At 44.1% G+C, this 18345-nt stretch overlaps 1 protein-coding gene across 1 annotated transcript; it reads right to left on the bottom strand.

The window, feature by feature from the left end:
* Positions 1-190: 190 nt before the first annotated feature.
* On the bottom strand, positions 191-16782 carry LOC124298090 (BTB/POZ domain-containing protein kctd15-like). Its single transcript, XM_046749690.1, has 5 exons — positions 16222-16782; positions 8877-8963; positions 8548-8751; positions 3029-3234; positions 191-2561 (listed from the first exon to the last, which is right to left on the bottom strand). Exons 2-5 carry the CDS (start codon positions 8903-8905, stop codon positions 2092-2094), a joined length of 909 nt encoding a protein of 302 aa, XP_046605646.1. The 5' UTR covers positions 8906-8963; positions 16222-16782; the 3' UTR covers positions 191-2091.
* Positions 16783-18345: the final 1563 nt, after the last annotated feature.

Here is an 18345-nt window from a genome sequence, read left to right on the forward strand (position 1 = left end):
AGTTCGGTGCTAATTTTAATTTAATTTTGTGCTTCCTCACTAACTCGGTCATAAATTATTCATTCAATTGTTTTGTCTATGCACTGTTCATATTCCCGTTCGAGGGGACTTTTCCCAGGTCGAATAAACACTTCTCGCTCTCTTCCCCCCCCCCCCCCCCGCCCTTTCCGCCCCTCATCTCCTTCGCCTAATCGAGTCTCTCCTTGCTCCAACATGCCCTTTGTTAATATTTTTATGCTCCTTTCATCCACCGTGCGAAGCGAGAGGTTTCGTTGTTGCGTTGACGGAACAAGCAAGTGGCTCGATTTCAGTTCCATTGCCGGTAGTAGGTACCGGTTTTCTTTTAGTATCGATTGCACGGAATAATTTAATGACAAATCAAGACACCAACGGTTTCCCCGAACATATCGGCTTTGAGTCCAATTTGAAGAGCGGTTTAATATAACGCTCGCAAACAAACCTCGAAACTTGTTTTCCCGTTAACTCAAATAGCAATTAAGCTTACTTCAACGATTACAATCTGCATCAAAAGGAATTTTAGACAGAGGGAGAGCGAAGAATTTGTATTATAATATACTGCATTATACAATAATATCCGATGAACCGAATTTTAAAGCTTTCAGCAAATTCATCTCTATGCTTCGGTTCACCGTTGAAAATAGGTTTGAAAGACTGAATATAGGTATATTTTTTATACCGTTCGAACGGTATTTTGTGCGGTTCTTTCAGCAAGTTATTCCAGATCGAGTTGTAGAGATAGGAATTTTCGTGGTTAGATAAACCGTGCTGCTACGATTCAAATTCTTATTTGCAGAACTGTAATGTATGCAAGAACAGCAGAGGTTATAAATGCATTCCCAGGATTATTAACGAAGATATGGAACAGTAATAATAGTAATTTTATCAATGAGATCAACGTTTCACATTTCGTTGTTATAATAATATCAATAATAATAATAATCATTATAGTTTATTATCTATAGTAAAATTATAAGTACGTTTAGAACAATGCTTAGAATGTATAATATACAAGTGCACAATTATAATATGTACAATAAAATTTTGTTTTTCTTGCTTATCTTGTATTTCGTTCTCTGATAGCATTATTTAAATACAAATATGCGATATATAATATGAAGTGTAAATTATCATAAATACATAAAAATGAAGAAATGAAAAAAAGAAATTGAACATAGTACCTGTAAATCCTCGATCGTGGTTGTAAAACTAACTGATAATAACAATAATGAGTACAGAATTACAGATGATGGTTTCAAACAATAATTTATCACCGTATACCGTATCCACAGTCTTTTCATTTCAACCCGCGGAGATCATGGTATTTGTTTGCAAAAATTGATGCAATTCGGTTGTCACAAGTATTCCCTATAGCTTGGGAAAAGCGTATCATATCTGCATCACGAAAAATTTCAAAGGCGAATGACAATGGTATCGATTGAAGATCTTACACCGAGTATAAAAATGCATCATAGATGAGGGTGTAAAAATGAATCATGACACCTAAAATTTGAAGACATGAATAACAAAATCCCTATGAAACATACAATACTTATGCAAAATACTCTCATCATCGATCGTTCTATCGTGCGTAATAACTATTACAATAAATAAATAAACGAAACTAGTCTAGCGTACAGCCGATACTTAGATATCCACGGTTTCCCAGAGCAAACGAGAAAATGATTTTCACTTCTCACAGTAAAGTGAGCCGCGTTAGACGAGACCGCGCGCAATGAAACATCCCTGCACAGCTTTCAACGGGAGGTAAAAATGTATTGTATCGCCTAATTGCGGTGCGTTGTATACTTGCGCCGTGGCTGTACCGAGTTGCGCAATCCAAATAGCTGGTGGTACTGTGCGAATTACAGTCGAAGAAAATAACACGGCACCGTTGCGCTAGAGAGCGCAATTATTCGCCGCGGAGAATAAGCAGCGCATGCCTAACAGCGAGATGCGTAATGGACTCGCGCCTGGCGGACGGCAACCCGCGTTTCGCGGTGCCGCGGGGCTCGGCTATCGGTTTTGCGAATCTGCCGATTTGCAGCGGCTCGCGGGTGGCGAGGACATTTGTCAGGTGTTCACCGACTGCCGGACGAAGAGATATTCGGAGAACTGCTGACCCTCGACGCCGCCTCCGTTGCTAGCGACGACCCGGAACCCCGCGTTCAACAGCCTTGTTATCGCCTGCACCGAGTTTAGCTTGCAGTAGCCGTTCAGGGGGAATCGGATCACGTGCCGTGCGTCCTGCTGGTGCCAAGCGACTCCTGAACGCGCGTCTATCACCGCTTGGGTCGTCTCCGGAAAGACCTCGTCGAGGAGCGCTCGACCCCCAGACAGCATCACCCGCTCACCCAGGTCCGGGCTGACGTGGAGCGCCACGCACTCGTAGGAGTCGCTTCCTCGCTTCTCCGAGTCTCTGAACCCCTGCGGTCCTCCCCCGCTACCGCAGTTGGGCTGTGTCGGCGTCGGGCTCGGCGAAGAGCCCGTTCCACCGTTTTTTATGCGCTCCTTCTTCATCTGGTCGAGCTGCCGGCACATTGCTGAAACATTTACAGAATCGGTCAGTCGGCTGGGGGATAATCTTGCAGGGCTACTTGAGTTGGGAATCATTCGCGAAATTAACTTGTGCACTTATTCATATACGTACAGGGTGTTGGGTGTTTTCAAGTGAAAGCCGCAGTATGTTGGGTTGCCCACCACTGAGGGGAACAAATATCGGTAAGGTAGACCTACCGAGTTATCGGTAGGTAGTACGTTTAGTGTTCTCGCAAGTGAGCTGAAACTGCCGATATTGAAAAGTTGTGCGGATTTGGCCGAGAAGTTGTTTCGTTGTTTACAACCTATGCTAAAGCGTTTAGCTATCGTGTTCCGGAGTCAAGTTTAAGTGACTCGGCAGGTCTGTTTTACCGATACTCGTTCCTCTCAGTGGTAGGTAGCCCGACATACCGTGGCATTTATTAGGAAATATACTGTATGTAAACGTTTAATGAAAGATTGGGATTCTCACGTGCAATCTCGAAGTACCGTGCCTCTTCCAGGAGTAGATCCAGGTCTGCAAAGTTCTCGGGTATGAGCAGACGGGAATTTCTCATGAAGTTTAAAATGTGCCTGAACATCCCACCGTCTCGGTCGATGAAGTAGTGTTGCTTAAGCGAGTCTAAGACAATCGGTATACTACCGTTAAACAGCTTTGCCAATCTCGATTCTGGGTACCTGCGAAAGAAGATTCTCTATGAGTATAATGTAACAGTAATAAGGCGTATAATAGAGTATTTTTGGCGCCAAGATATTTGAACCAGGAGAAATAAACCCCGAACCATTGTCTTGTAGAACGGCCCTTCAGAAACAGAATCGTGACATGTGTTACAACGTGTTATAGTTTTGTACCTCACGGGACTCACGACTTCGATTTTTTCGCCATCTGCTTCCTACAATCGTAGTTTTGTTCGGATTCTATCAAGGGGTTGATCATTCATCGATTTGATGTACACCTAATTCAAGATTACAAAGATTTGAAAAGATTTCAAAGGATTTTAGAAGATTTCAAGGGACTTCACAAGATTTCCAGCAAAGTGTACACCAGATTTCACGAGTGATTAATCCCTCGGATTTCATCGAGTGCCATCAGTTAGAAAAACACAAATCGTACAGCCAAAGAATATTTGAAGACGAATCGAGAAAGGATGCGAAAGCAGCGTGGCTCTTGCGCGTGCATGATATACTCCGTATACCTGTAGCTATTCCAAGTGAGCCTTTTATAAGGTAATTATTATAATATGAAGGTGCGGTGGTTCGGAGTGAGTCCTAAAGTTTAGCGATCAGCGGCAGGTGGACCGACGGACAATCAACTCCACCTGTTCACTTGCCCTCGAAGTTGTTCAAAAGTCGCTTCAAGCTGCTCCAGAAGTCTCCGTTCGCTTACACACGCCCTTGGCGTCGTCGTGTCGACGCTTACACATTCCTATAGGTATACCTTATACCTACACCTATTCCGACGACGCTGTGACTGCAGCTGCTGCTTCTCCGAAAATTTTATAACCGTTCAATCGAAGACCCGAGCTCTTCGAACTGAAATTATGATGTGGACCTAACGACGTTCGTTGCCTGATTCGTGAAGTGTCTTTCTCCTAGAATCACACGATTCTCGTTATTATTAGACAGATTTCAGGAGATGAACCTACGGCACCGATATTAGATCGTGATTTCAAAATTATCATAAGTTTTGTCAGACACGTTGATAAAAAATAAGTCGAGCGAGAAAGATCCCATAGTCAGTATATAGATGTGGTGTTTGGTATAAAAACGTGTGCAAAATTTTGTAGATTTCACCACGATATAAGCGTGAAAGTTGGGGAGTTGTAAAATGAGGAATACGAAACGGCATCTCCGCGTTTAATTACCTGAGAGACATCGCGACCGGAAGTATGCAGGACCTTCCATTCATCCGGTTTACAGCGGAAGCAATAAAAATGGTATAAATAACGTATAATATTAAGGCCGCGCTAGATTTTGCTCCGGTTATACGATTATTCGCATACACTTAGGTGCAGTAATAACACAGCCATATATGGATGTATAAAAGCATCTGGATCACCTTAAAACCTCTATCGCATGAAAGTTGAGACTAGTGTATCATAACCTATAAGCTTTCAGAATCCCGAGACTGGCCTCAGAATTTAACCGAACAAGTTGAAACAAAACCTTCTTGAATAATGATTAAATATTGTAAATAAACAGGGAGAAGCGAACTCGTGTTACCCGTAAAAAAAACACCCTTGTGTATCGGTTTTCACACCCCCCGTGACTTTGCGCGCAGTATCATTTTTGCTTACCGGCAAGTTTGCGTTATAGGTATTATATTATAAGCAAAGCCTGCGGAGCGGAGGAAAACAAAACTCATTATTCTTCGGCATGGTTAGTAGGTATAGAGGTACAGGTATGCGGGCACATACCTATATAGGTATAATCGCGGAGGTAGGTAGGTAGGTAGGTAGGTATGTACGTTATGGCACAACGAGGAATACCCGGCCGCCCGAGGCGCGTTCCCATAGCATCCTCGCGATAACGCGTAATAACGCCCGCAAGCCCCGGGGGCCGAGGGGGTCGGAGGGGGGGAGGGGGGTGGGTCACAGGGCCCTGCACTGAGTCGGAGATAAAGAGGGAAGAGCAGAGAAAGAGAGAGAGAGAGAGAGGCCCTGGGCTCCGCGTTGCGCCCGATCCCTCTGTTGTACATAAGTCAGGTAAAAAATGTTGAAACGAAACGAAACGAAACGAAACGGGACGGAACGGAACGGAACGAGGGACCGGGGGAAGGGACACCGTGAGAAGGGTGGGGGGCCTGTGCATCGGCCCGCCGGGCAAGAGGGGGTGGAGGAATCGCGTCCGGGGGGCGGCGGCGTGATGACCGCCGGGGATCCCCGAGCGGCGGGGTCAGATCTTCTCCTCGGTTCTCCGGTCGTCCTTTCTTCCTTTTCCTTCGTTTCGCCGGCTCGCTTGCTATGGGAAAATGTTAAACGATCGGCTCACATCATTCTCGTATTATTGCCTTCGTTCGTATGCAGCGTTATAATATCCATTTATACATATACATTAATGCCGCAGATCTACCATCGGCAGCGGATTTTGGGGTTGGTTGGTTGGTACGTAGGTTAAGGACGAGCTGAGTCTCTCAGAGCTGCTGTCCTGATACCATAAGTCAAGGATGTTTTATCGCTATTTTAACCTGCCTATTCATGTACCTGATGAATTACACAGACCTGCGATAGTTTTCTTCTTATAAAACTGAGCAGTAATTTCCGTAGGTATTAGGTACGAATCTATGACAAGAAATATTTGAAAAATTCTGTTACGTCAGTTTTCTCAGAAGATAGATACATTATGTAACAAGGGAATAAAGTCAGAGATTATTCTCGCGGGGGGTTTACTGCCCACCCACTCCCTTCAACTTGGAAAAGAAAATACACGTCTTATAATTTGTTAAATAGAGAGAATGTGTCATTAATATATTGTACAATCATGTAATATCAGTATCAATTATCATAGGTAAATCCTTGTATAATCAAATTTCAAGGAATCTGATAAATTTCAACTTACTCATCGAAATGTTACGAGTTTGTTGTATACCTTCAAAAATTTTTGGTTACAAATCATTATAATTCTTTTATTCATGCGTAAGTGTGATCATTTTATCAGTTTGAAAGCTGGAATATTGTTGAAACCTTAAAACAATACATATGGGCGGTTTTTCCAAATTTTTCATGTTGCACGTTGCAATGTTGTTCATTTCATAACTAAACGTTCATTATATTTTATTTTTTCACAAATATTGTTAAAAAATTTGTAAATATACATAACTTACATGAAAATAAATCTCGATGTGCTGTAAACAAACTAGCACTATATTATAATTCAACATAACTAAATACCTAAAAAAAAGCATTATTATTTTCAGGGGAAACTGAAAGTTATATTTCGCAGGCCTGTGTTATTCTGCCGAAGAAACAAATTACGTATACAAGTTTGGATCAGGATTGAATAGAACAAACCGACTCGATTCAATCGAGTGTTCTCTTTAGTCCCAGACTCATCAAGCCTCCGGCATTTCAGAAATCCCACAAACGAGTTTGTAGCGGCAAATTTCGGGCTCGATTTATTTATCCGCGCCCTGTGATATGATACCGTATAAGTTGAAATCTTTAAAATAATTCTGGTACCTGTGTTTCAGGTCTCTAATCTAGCTTCTGAGAACCGACTAAGTTGAGACTAAATATTGCAAACTGAACATATGGTTTCTTTATCTTGACACTGTGGAAAAAATTGCGAAAAAAACAGTTTAAAAAACGGTTCGAAGGGCAGAGAAAAACGTTCATAGTTTCCCGGTTTAACGACAGTCTCTGTGAAAACAGCATCGAATGTTAGAAAGAAATTTCCCTGCTGTAGAGCGCTGGTAGCTTCTGCGAAATGTATGTTGAATCGTAAGTGTAATTTCCGATTCGGCACGACCTCCTTAACGCGGGGAAATAATTATTTCTATGTTAAAGGTATAACCGACGAGATTCGCGATTGCAGTGCAGCGGTTGATTTTTTTCCCCCGATTAGACATCGGTCAGCTGTAACGGAAAGTAGCAGAGTGATGCAGGCGGCGGCGGCGTCCAACTCACCTACTGAATCTGTCAGCCTCGCATGCAGATGCAGAGAGCTCAGCACCGACACACACACACACACACACACACACACAAGAGACGTGGGGCAGCTGTACGTGTTTTGAAATAAACCGGACGCGATTAGCGATCGTTTGAAGCGAATCGAGAGCGGCTTATGGGATCAGAAATCAGCGTGTTGAGGCACCGGCCGCGGTTCACCGCGTTTGTAGAACGCCTATCGTTCTTCTCGAAAGGAGAAGAAGAATAAGAATAAGATGGTGGAGGTGGTTAAATGAGATGATGGAGCAGGAACTGGAGGCGATAGGCAACCGCTGTACCAAGTATCGCTTATGTGACGCTTAAAAAGATCTAGGGCCGCGGAAATCGGTCTGCTCTCGACACGCTCCGTTGCGCCTTCCTCCCTCGTTACAGGCTCTCTCGACCTTATTGTTTTGTCGAAAGCTAAGCTATACACGCCGCGGCCGCACCATGAGATTATATCATAAACGTACAGGCTACATGTGCGCCGAATGGAAACGGTGAAACTTCGCAGGCCGATGATTGACGTGCTGCGCATGCGCGAAATAATTCAGCTCCATTGGTCGGCGAGATCTTGCAGCCCGTTATATTTTCGTCTGCAAGGTGGGAGAGTTTCAACTTTCTTGAAACGGTACGCAATTTAAGTAATCTCGTTAGTCAAAGTCCACGGTACAAGTTTTTCAATCCTTATTTAATAGCTACATCAGCTGTTTGAGGTCTGCTCGAACGAAAAAAATTTGAGCTGAAACTTGGGTTGGCCAGCCTGCATGAAGTGATGACAAAGCTTGCGCATGCGCGGTCAAACGTTTAATCTGACAGGCTTGACATTTTTTTTTCGGTGAACGTACTTGCATGAATATACTTTCAACTGGATCGCATATTCGATGAGTAACACGAAAAAATTATAAGGAGAAAAGCTCTGAATGCTCGAAGCCAAAGTGTCGGTAGGGTGAATTTTTCAATGGTCGCTTTCAAAGGATACCGCAGAATGCTTATGGATACTGGCTGCCGCAAAACAAAAATCGCGTAATCCATAGATATCAAAACATCCATCCACCCCCCTTCCGAAGTCTGTATCTTAGAAACTAGTGATTTTTGGGACTTGTGTCAATGAGAACTTTTCGCATCGGGAGTACATGTACTATACCACATACTGAAAGTCCAGCCAATTCAACCGGGAGTCAATTTCCATCAGGATTCTGCGGGGTCCTTTCTTCACACTTCATTCAACTTCACCGTGGAATTACCGACGTTCATCGATCACGCCTTCACGGAATGGACAAAAGGAGTCTTCGTCGAAGATCCGAATCAAGCCTATGCATATATAAATGAAACTTATACTCACTTGGTCAGGGTTTCGAGGGATGAGGTATAAATCGTTCCGCCAACGTCAATGTGGACAGGGGCCGTGTACCTCGAGGCTGCAGCGACGCAGGGGATCCCCGTCATTTTTTGGTTATAGGCGGGGGCCGCGGGGGTCGGAGGAGTGGGCGAAGAGGAGTTCGACATCGTTGGCGACGTTGCTGGCGAACTGCTTGGCGATAGCAATCTGTAAATTCCGTCGAGGAGTGCAATGAAAATATAAAAAGTTGAGAAATTGTACGATAGATGAATAAAAGTGTTCTCTTTTCTATTTTCATCTGTATATATATGCCTAGTTCAGTGGTAAATTACCTCATTTTTATTTGAGCGCTGGGGAACATATTGCGCTGCGCTGCCAGCTCCGTCTTGGTCTCCTTCCCGTCGGCCTCACATTTCCGTCTGAAATATAGAGAAAGCCCGGGAGTTACGAAATGCATTGCGGTTTGTATCGAAACAGAGGTAAGAAGCGATGATATGAAAAAAAGCACAAAGTAAACCAGGACGATTGATTTTATGCGTAGACTTGCGGTTAATTGCAGAACACGGGTATTGGCTCAACGATTATATCGATTGAAATTCGCGAAAGGGAAAGTAGCCGGAGAAGGCGGGTGGGATATAAGCTGAAGAAAGAAGCAGCCTCGTTAAGCTTCCAAGCGCCATTCAGACCGGCTGCCAAACGAAACGGGGCAACGTTTTGTACAGAAGCTATGTGGGCAGATCACCGTTCTCGGGAGGAAGTGGGTAGCGAAACGGGATCCTGGCACGCGCAAGTAATCAGGATAGTGGGAGCCAGGGCACAGGCGCTAATTACGGTGAATTGCCTCCGACCGACCCACGCCGACAGCAGCCCGGCTGGTTCTCGGTTTAATTACCGCAAATGCAAGTTCATGCACTCCATGCGCTGACTTTCGCTCCGCGATTATATCGTCGCCACTTAATTAGCCCCCTACCCGTACCGACCCCCGTCCATTCAAACGATCGTGCAAATTTACGGAGAAACGATTCACTCCGTTTTACCCCATTGTTGCATGCTGTTGTTTCTCATATTTCTACCCCTATTAGCCCCCTCCACCCCCATTGCGATCGTTCACATCCATTTATAATCATACGATTAATTTCAGGGGGTCGTGGATCTGTGTGATTTTCATATGTATTAATAAGGCAATTAAGTAGGCTAACGGCGCGATGAAATGATACAGTGTACCTACTGTAGCCATCAGATGTTCGTCAGCTGTATTTATACATATTACATTTCCGTTTGTGAAGGAATCGCTGTTGAAATTTCTTGCCAGGGGCGAATTACAACCTTTGATATAATGACAACTAATTTATCTTAGTCTCGATTTTTTGGGACGTACAATTTGTCGGGAAATTGCAACGGTTCTCATAGATTTTGAATTGAAATGGAACCTGGATTTGGATCTGGTTTTTTATTGAAATTCGTTCCCAGTGAAAATAGCTGGGTTTCTAGTATGTAGTATAGTACATATGGTCCTGATCAGAAAAGTTGGACACAATTTGTTGGTCATGGACACAAGTCCCGAAAATCACCAGTTTCCGAGATACAGGCTTTGGAAAGGGGGTGGATGGATTTTTTGATATCTATGGATTACGGGATTTTTACGAATTACACAGCTTCAAGGGGGACTCGAAATCAAATATATCACTCAAAAAGTGCACAGCCGATTCGCAGAGACTCCGCAGACGCGTGAAAAACAGGACAAGTCGATTGTTGCAAGAGTCGGAGGGTCTCGTTCTTCATGCGAAATCCGACGTTGCACTTCCTTCCGGTAAACCAGCGAGTTCGTGGATGGAATCAACGCGTCGATGGAATCGATCACAGCTTCCTGCCTATCTTTGAGAATCGACCGTGCAGTTTTTTGAGTGATTTGTTTGATTTCGCGTCCCCTCGAAGCTTTACAATTCACAAAAATCCCGAAATCCGTAGATATCAAAAAACCTGTACACCTTTCTTATTCGGACTTGTGTCCACGAGAATTTTTCATCGAGAGAATATGTATATACTATAAGATACTAAAAATCCAGCCAATTCCCATAAGGATTTCGCGGGGTCCTTTCCAACCAACTCCTGTAAGACTGTTTCCGCTGGGTCCTTCAGGTTCTCATCTGCTTCCGAAGACACCGGGGAATCACCGAAAGAAATGAATAATTTTTGGTCCCGATTCGTCCCTGGAATGCGGGCAGCTTCGTCTTGACGAGGACTCGTATCGCGAGGGATGCCGGATGGGGGCGGGGGGTTGCGGTCCGTAAAACGCCGTAGGATCGTGCAAAGAGCCGGGCCCATTGCAGGCATGGGATGAGGGCGAGTGGATCGCCGGGGGCGAGCGTCTCTCTCGGACTCACGGGGCGTCGGTTACTCCGCATCCTATCACCTCGACGCACGCATACCTGCAGTATTATAATCTTGCATATACCTCGGCCCTCGAGGGCCGGAGGAGCTCGCTTTTGCCCGGCCGCCTCTGCCGCGCCAATCCAGATGCAAATTCAAAAATATATAACGTACAATGCCGCGTGCATGCGCCGCCTTTTACTTCTCCGTTTCACTCGATTCCCGCGAAAAATATGTCCGAGGTTGTAAGGCGTAAGTAGCCGCATGTTCAAGAACTCGCGTTGGCGCTATGAGGTAAGATTCACGGTCCGAGTATACGAATATCATCGGGTATTATGTATATTTGCTTGGAATTTTTCCGTCTCGTCACTGCCGCAGAGACGGAGAAGCTGCACCGTTAATTACGAACTTGAGAAAACCGCTAATTAGATATCAGCTTCCGTTATAATAACCGTCCGCCAGCTTCTTCTTAAGCAGCGGCTGATGTGCGTTATTATCGTTATTATCATCGCCACAAATGCGGATCGAAGATCAGTGACAGATTCGCCTCGTTCGTGCTAATTAACGGAATATATAAATGGAAATCTGCATGCGGAGGATACAAGGAATTGCAAAAAGAAAGCGCAACGCTGTAGTATTACTTTTTTATTTTTTATTTTTGTATCAACGGATCCTTCAGTCTTCCTGCACTTGAAAATCTCGAAGAATTAAAGCGTTAATTATCGATTATCAAAGGACGAAGTAGTCACCAGCGTTGGGTGCAGTTTCCAGAGGCTAATCACTCATCGGTTTATGTGTAGACTTGCAGTTTTCAAGATTTACGATTTCAAAGAATCCAAATGATTCATATGATTTCAGAATATTTCAGAGGTTTCAGTCGGAATTCCGCATTTGCAAAGGATTCAGCAAGATTTTGAATTATCCTACAGGATTTCATGAGATTTTAGGGGTATCAAAGAAAATTCATACGATTTTATATAGGATCTCAGAGTTTTTATGGGATTAAATATGATTTCGGAAGATTCCACAACATTTCATAAAATTTCAATGGATATCCGAATAGAATTTCAATAGATCACTTAGAATTTCAGCACTTTCATGTGATTTCAGAAATTTCTGAAATGTTTGTACACCAATTGAGATCTTATGCAATGTTGTGGAATCCTCCGAAATCATATTTAATTCCATTAAATCTCTGAAATCCTATACGAAGTCGTATGAACTTACATGAAAGTGCTGAAATTCTCAGTCGTATCTCGAAATTCTGTGCACGAGTTTGAAGGATGGGCAATCCGTCAGGCAGCCGTGAAGTACTTGAAGCAAAAAATTCCTGAAACCCATCTGACCGCATGGTTCGCTCCGCGCGGTTGTCGCAGAGTGAATGCTCTCAGTGGCTGCCATCAGCGCAGTGGAGATGGGGATTATCATTCCGATAGAACGGGGCGATAGCGCGGCTGTGGCGAGGAGCGCGTGCCCGACCGGTTTGGCTCGCGCTCCCCGGTCGGTCAAAAAGCGGTGGGGATCTAGCGGCTGATCTATGCGCGTCGCGTGTGTATGCAAAACGGCGCACTGGCGCGGCGTCCGGAGAATTCGAAACCGCGCGGACGCTGGGTGCTGGAAATTTCGGAGATGCGCACAGCTGCGTCATCTTACAGTTTACACGCACGACGAGCGACGAGTTCTTGATTTCCATCGTCGCTGTATATGACCTCTATTATAACCTACCTTTTAGCCAAGATCGCCGTCCGACGAATACTTTCAAAAATTTCGCGACCTACTCACCGCCCGCTCTTACATTATTCGGGATAACTCGACGATGCGATGAAATGATTTTAGTCGCGGCTGTTTTTTTCCTTACATTACCGTTAATTTTTCACATGCTGCTGCAATTTTAGTCTCGTACCGAATGTATGAAACGACATCCGAGAAGAAGTTGTTACGATTAGCTGAATTTTGCCATTAGGAAATGTAAGGCTAAATAGATATTTTCAATTTTATCCAATATCTTATGTTTTCAACATTTTTTTTTTACCGTCTCAGCTCTATTGCTTTGAACAACCGACGAATCGAGAGTCTTACTAGCTGAAGTTACAGTGGCATAGCTCTGTGTATATGCCAGCTATGTGTAGAATGAACTTTCAAACGATCAAACGTCGCTCATTATCCAGCAGCAGGCATGACGCGGGTTTACTCTTGCGCGACGACGGGAACTAAGGAAAGCGAAACCTAGATAGTATTCGACATTTATATAAAAATTTCTACACACAAAATACCTGTCTCTTTATTCACCGGCACGTGGGGAAACACAGCAAAATATTATTCGCATGTCTTGAGAAAAGCGAAGGCACATACCGCGTCCAAATTTCGCAAACTGAATTCTCGGTTTTTAGGCTTTCGTCGATGGTGAAATCACCGGTTAAACTATTCTTGCCATCGTTATCTTCGGTATGAAGTAACGCTCGATTGCCACCGAGGTCTGGAAATAATCTTAGGGCCGAAACAAAATCGCAGGCGAGTAAACGGCGGCCATATTGAATCCTTCACTGGCTTGTTATTACCGCACGTAATAAGTAGAAAAATCCTTTTTTCTTAGAGCTCAGTTTTTTGACTTTAGGCGCCGTTTTACATCTGGCTGTCGAAATCGAGTAATAATCAGAGAATCCCACGTATCCTGTGCAATTCGAGCCGAGGTCAGTATCGCTCGTTCTTCGATGGATCCGGGGGCTGAGCGGGGCGGTTGCACTGGCACTCCCCCGACACGCGCCAATGCGTGTCTTGCTCCATTTCGTCTGTGGCCTGCCTATTTGACCAGTTATACTCTCTCGCCTACTTGCCAACTAGACGGAAACTTCGGATACGCTACGCATATACCTACACATGGGTATGAGATACAGGCTGCGTGACCGAGGACTGCATATTACACCTTTCGTATACGTACCTACTTTGCACCCGGTTCTAGAAGTGTTTGAAAACTCGTTGGAGATTACCTTGCGTTCGGAATATCATTCCGGCTTTCATTCTGAGAGCGGCAAAGATTCGGCAAAGTGTTGTAAGGAAGATAGCAATATTCGAAATTTTTTTTCAATCAGTAATCACGGAATTGCGTGCATACAATACCAGAGTTTTCGTTATTCGGAATTAAGTCCAATTTTTGATGCAGTTACATAATTACATATCATGACATGCAAGTTGACGTGTCTCGATACGAGACTTTTGAAAATTTTAGAAACGCCAGATACTTCCGGTTATACACAGGCAGTCGCTTACAGAGATTCGTGAGTGATGAAGCTTGTTACAAGTAGACCGGTACATGATTGCAACAATTCTTGCAGCAATCGAACTTTGTTAGCATTATATTATACCTAGATGCGAATTTCTCAATTTTCATATCTTTCATAACGTTTCAGCAACAGTCTTCAAACTTCGAACCAACACTCATCTCAAATATTTTCCTCAATTCTGACTTAATCATTTTCCGTAATCTATCACATTCGAAATATTGAGTGTCAGATTAGTGATTTCAATTTCCAAAACCATCCAATTTCATTATTCCTCAACGGTTCGACGAAACTTCGTCTATTATACGATCCAGCGATGAAACACCGGTGTTGGAAAGCAATATTAAATCATTGAAGATCTGAATAATTCAAGAATCTCTAGCATTCCAAAAACACAAAAATCCATCTGCACATCGGAAAAAATCTGAAACTCTAAACTTTCCTGGGAGTATACAAAACACTAATCTATAACTCGTACTGTATATTCGTACCTCACTTGAAGTAATTAACAAGATCGGCCTCTATAAATACTTGTGTTACTACAATATCATCGAAGCAATTATACACGCCGATACGTTATATTATCTGACGACGATATCAAAATTTTACTAACGTAGGAAAAATCCTTAGTGAAATGAAAAAAAAATTAAGGGTCAACCGTTTACCAAGTCGGCGTGGAATATAACGTACATACACACGTACATACGTGTATAAAAATATGGATATTTTCTCCGTCCGTTCATCCCCCTCCCCCTCCCTCCTCACCCTGATCCCGAATAAGTTCGGGGCCTCTTATAGTGACGCGAACGCCTGCGGCTCGCCCTCCGGGCTTCTGCTCTAATTACGGGAACGGAACGAGAAGCGCGTCTGCACCCGGGGGCCCCCGATGCCCCGGGCGTCTCGGTTCCTCTCCTTTCACCCTCCTCCCCGTGTCCTCAACCTCGCAGGGCCTCAGGGCTCCCCGGGTTATCCTCAACCATCGCTAGTCTTTCCAAACGCCACTGATGTGAGCCCGAGGTGCAGTGTAAATGTATATACATACATATGTATATATATATATATATATATATATATATATATATATATATATATATATATATATATATATATACGCGATATAGGTGTAGTATAAAGTATACGCGATTGAAACACGCCTTATATTATATATTTACCGCAGGGAGAAGGAGCAAAGGATCGAGATGAGGAATATTGTGACGAGGGGTGCCCCTCTGCCTCAGATGCTCGGAAAACGTTCTCAACCCACACCTGTATAGGTATACTCACAATTCGAGTTCTCTGTCAGGTTTCAACTGCACCGAAATTTCACTTTTCAGTTTAATCGGATTTAAACCGATGTGAAAATCGAATAAATTTATCCTTTTTTTTTAAATTTTTACCTTAATTAGTGATAAAGTTTAATGATTTGTTTGGATTAAAGACTGTCGAGTATGTAATCAACTAGCTATGGCATCAATTCCCGATTTCGCGCAGACACGGCTGTCTGTATCTACAGTATACCTATATATTATACTTATATGTATGTGCATACATCACGTTTAATGGCAATTTCGCTCGTGCTCGGTAGCTTCTGGGTTTTAATTGCCCCGCTTTGCGTGTTGATTGGTCTCAGGTCGCAGCATCAATTTGTATACCTATCATACGATTCATTCTCGTAAATCTTTTTATACCAGATCGCTATTCCCCGCACTTTATTCCCCTCGTACGTTATAATACGAGCGAACAAGTCAAACCACGGACAAGAATAAGATGTGTAAGAAAAAAAAAAAAAAAGAAAAAATACCCCGTATCTGAACAGTTGCTTACAAGTTCAACAAGTTACAATCATTCATTGATCAAATATGTGCGCGGTTAAAAGTACTTTAAAAACGGTGGGCTGATAGTCGCTTTGACAGACTTTTGGATTAAGAATACAAAGGGCCTTAATACGGAAATGGCATGCTGAAGGGACTCCGCATTGCAGGATGCACCCGCTTGAGGATGTTGGAGAAAATATCTGCGTCATCCTCACCGTTTCGGACACGTGGCCTCCAGGTTGACGGCTCCTCCCCGATTGTCCACGACGAATTGTTTTCCCTTGATTTTCTTCAACTTGACCAAATTCCGTGGACGATCAAAGATTCGAAATTCCAATGCGATATAATCAGGCACTTTCGAAGCACTTTGTATTCTTCGATTTTCAAACAAATCCCCCTTTGCTTTGCCAACTGGTCACCACAAGATAGTCGGATGTATTATAAGGGGTGAAAGATCGCACCAACTCACACGCGAAAAAAAGAAATGAAGATTGAATAACGAAAATGAAAAAGAAACAAAGAAATGAAAATAAAAACATTAAGGAGAAGAAGAAGAGAAAAGACACGCAGTCAGTCGTCAAATTCTCGATATGCGCGGAAAATGCGACTACGAGGCGACGGTCCTCCTGTCATCGGCACGTAGGCATCAGCTACGCCCACCTTCTTTTTAATTATTATATTATATATCTATAATACTCGTCACACTTGTCACGTGGTTGGTTTTCCCGCGTTAATATCGGACAGGTGCAGCACATCGACGCGCACGACGCGAGAGCCGAGCGGGAACTGCGCTGCTCGCGACGTCGAGACGGACCGCAGGCCACCGATCATCCTACGCTGGCGTCGCGACGCCGCCGCCGCCGCCGCCGCCGACGACGACGACGCCGATTTCGATATCCGGCGATATTTTCACTCGGTGCCTTCATCGGGGTCTCAAGGTACTCCAAATCACGGATTGATCCAGTTTCACCTCTTCACGAACCCAGGAAAAAAGTGGAAGTGGGTGTAACTAGGGACATTGGGTTGGTGACCATGAAGCCGAAATCAAGATTCGGTACCGCGGAAGAATTAATCCGAAACTGCGTTATGGCGCAGGTTCGAGTCGCCAGAGATCGGCCAAAACCGGGTACAGGTATTCGTAGTCTCGATCATTTCTGATCGCTACTTATAGACAGGCGATGTGTACGATAGTTTTTAGGATTGGTGATCTGGGATAAAGCACCGTTGCTGTAGGAACGAATTTTTCACGAAGCGGTATAACTTCTGCGACGAAATTCACTTACTATTCTCGTTTCGATTATGGTACTGGTTTAGAGTCGAAGATGACACTCTGACATTCGTTCACGCGCTAAACGATGTACTGTATAGGATTCAATTAGAACTTCGCTGAAACGCTAATTATTGCTCCGAGAGAAAACATGTCAGTGTTGTGTAGCTGTTTGGTGCTTGGACGGAATGGGTGGATTTTGATGAAAAGAGGTTGATCCGAGATGCGTTAAATGGTCTTGGGAGAATTCCTTTTGTAAGTTTATTGATTTGACACGGTGGTCAACGAAAAATGTATATAAAATGGAGTTGCTTCCCGGGTGTTGTTGCACGCAGCGTTTGATATTGAGGGAACGCGGGCTGGCTCGCCTTCGCAAGGTTCACTACTACACGGAGATATTCCTCTACAGGATATTGTAGTTATATTGGAATAGCCCAAGGGCGAAGCAGCCACGGCCAACAACGTTATTCCTCGATGCCCAAGGCGTTTCCGAACCAAATCGAACAGCACGAAACGGTCCGCGAACGCCAACGCCGACGCGAACGAGTATAAGAGCTGTAGGGCATGGAGCCCCGGCCGACTGCCCGGCCAATATCCCATCACCATTATCCGCCGTCGGTGTTAATATGCAAATTTGAATGACAGAGGAAAAAAGCAAACAAAGAAACGGAACAGAAACGTTAAAAGATCGAACGAGGCTGCGCCGAATGCGGTTTCATCGCCAAATCCCAACATTCCACCACGTGCAATGTCAATGCACCAAAACGAAACACTCCTGACAGGGTGCTGGAAGTTGCCGAAGATATCCGAGATTCCATGGTGTCCAGTAAAAAATTCGTAACAAATTCGAGGACGTTTCCGGGACCACTGGACATAATGGATTCCAACGATCGGAATTTCCGTGGAAGGACCCTGCGGTAGACGCATCTGCACAGATGCACGAGGATGAGATCAGCCGTGGTTCGTCACCCACGTGGGCGAGTTATCCGCCCGACGAGGATAAGGTCGTCGTGCATGGTATCGCTCGTTGCCCCAGGGTCAGGGGCTCGAGTCCCTGTCGACGAATGGCGGA

The sequence above is a fragment of the Neodiprion virginianus genome, chromosome 2 (genome assembly GCF_021901495.1).
Source record: "Neodiprion virginianus isolate iyNeoVirg1 chromosome 2, iyNeoVirg1.1, whole genome shotgun sequence".
Lineage (NCBI taxonomy): Eukaryota > Metazoa > Arthropoda > Insecta > Hymenoptera > Diprionidae > Neodiprion > Neodiprion virginianus.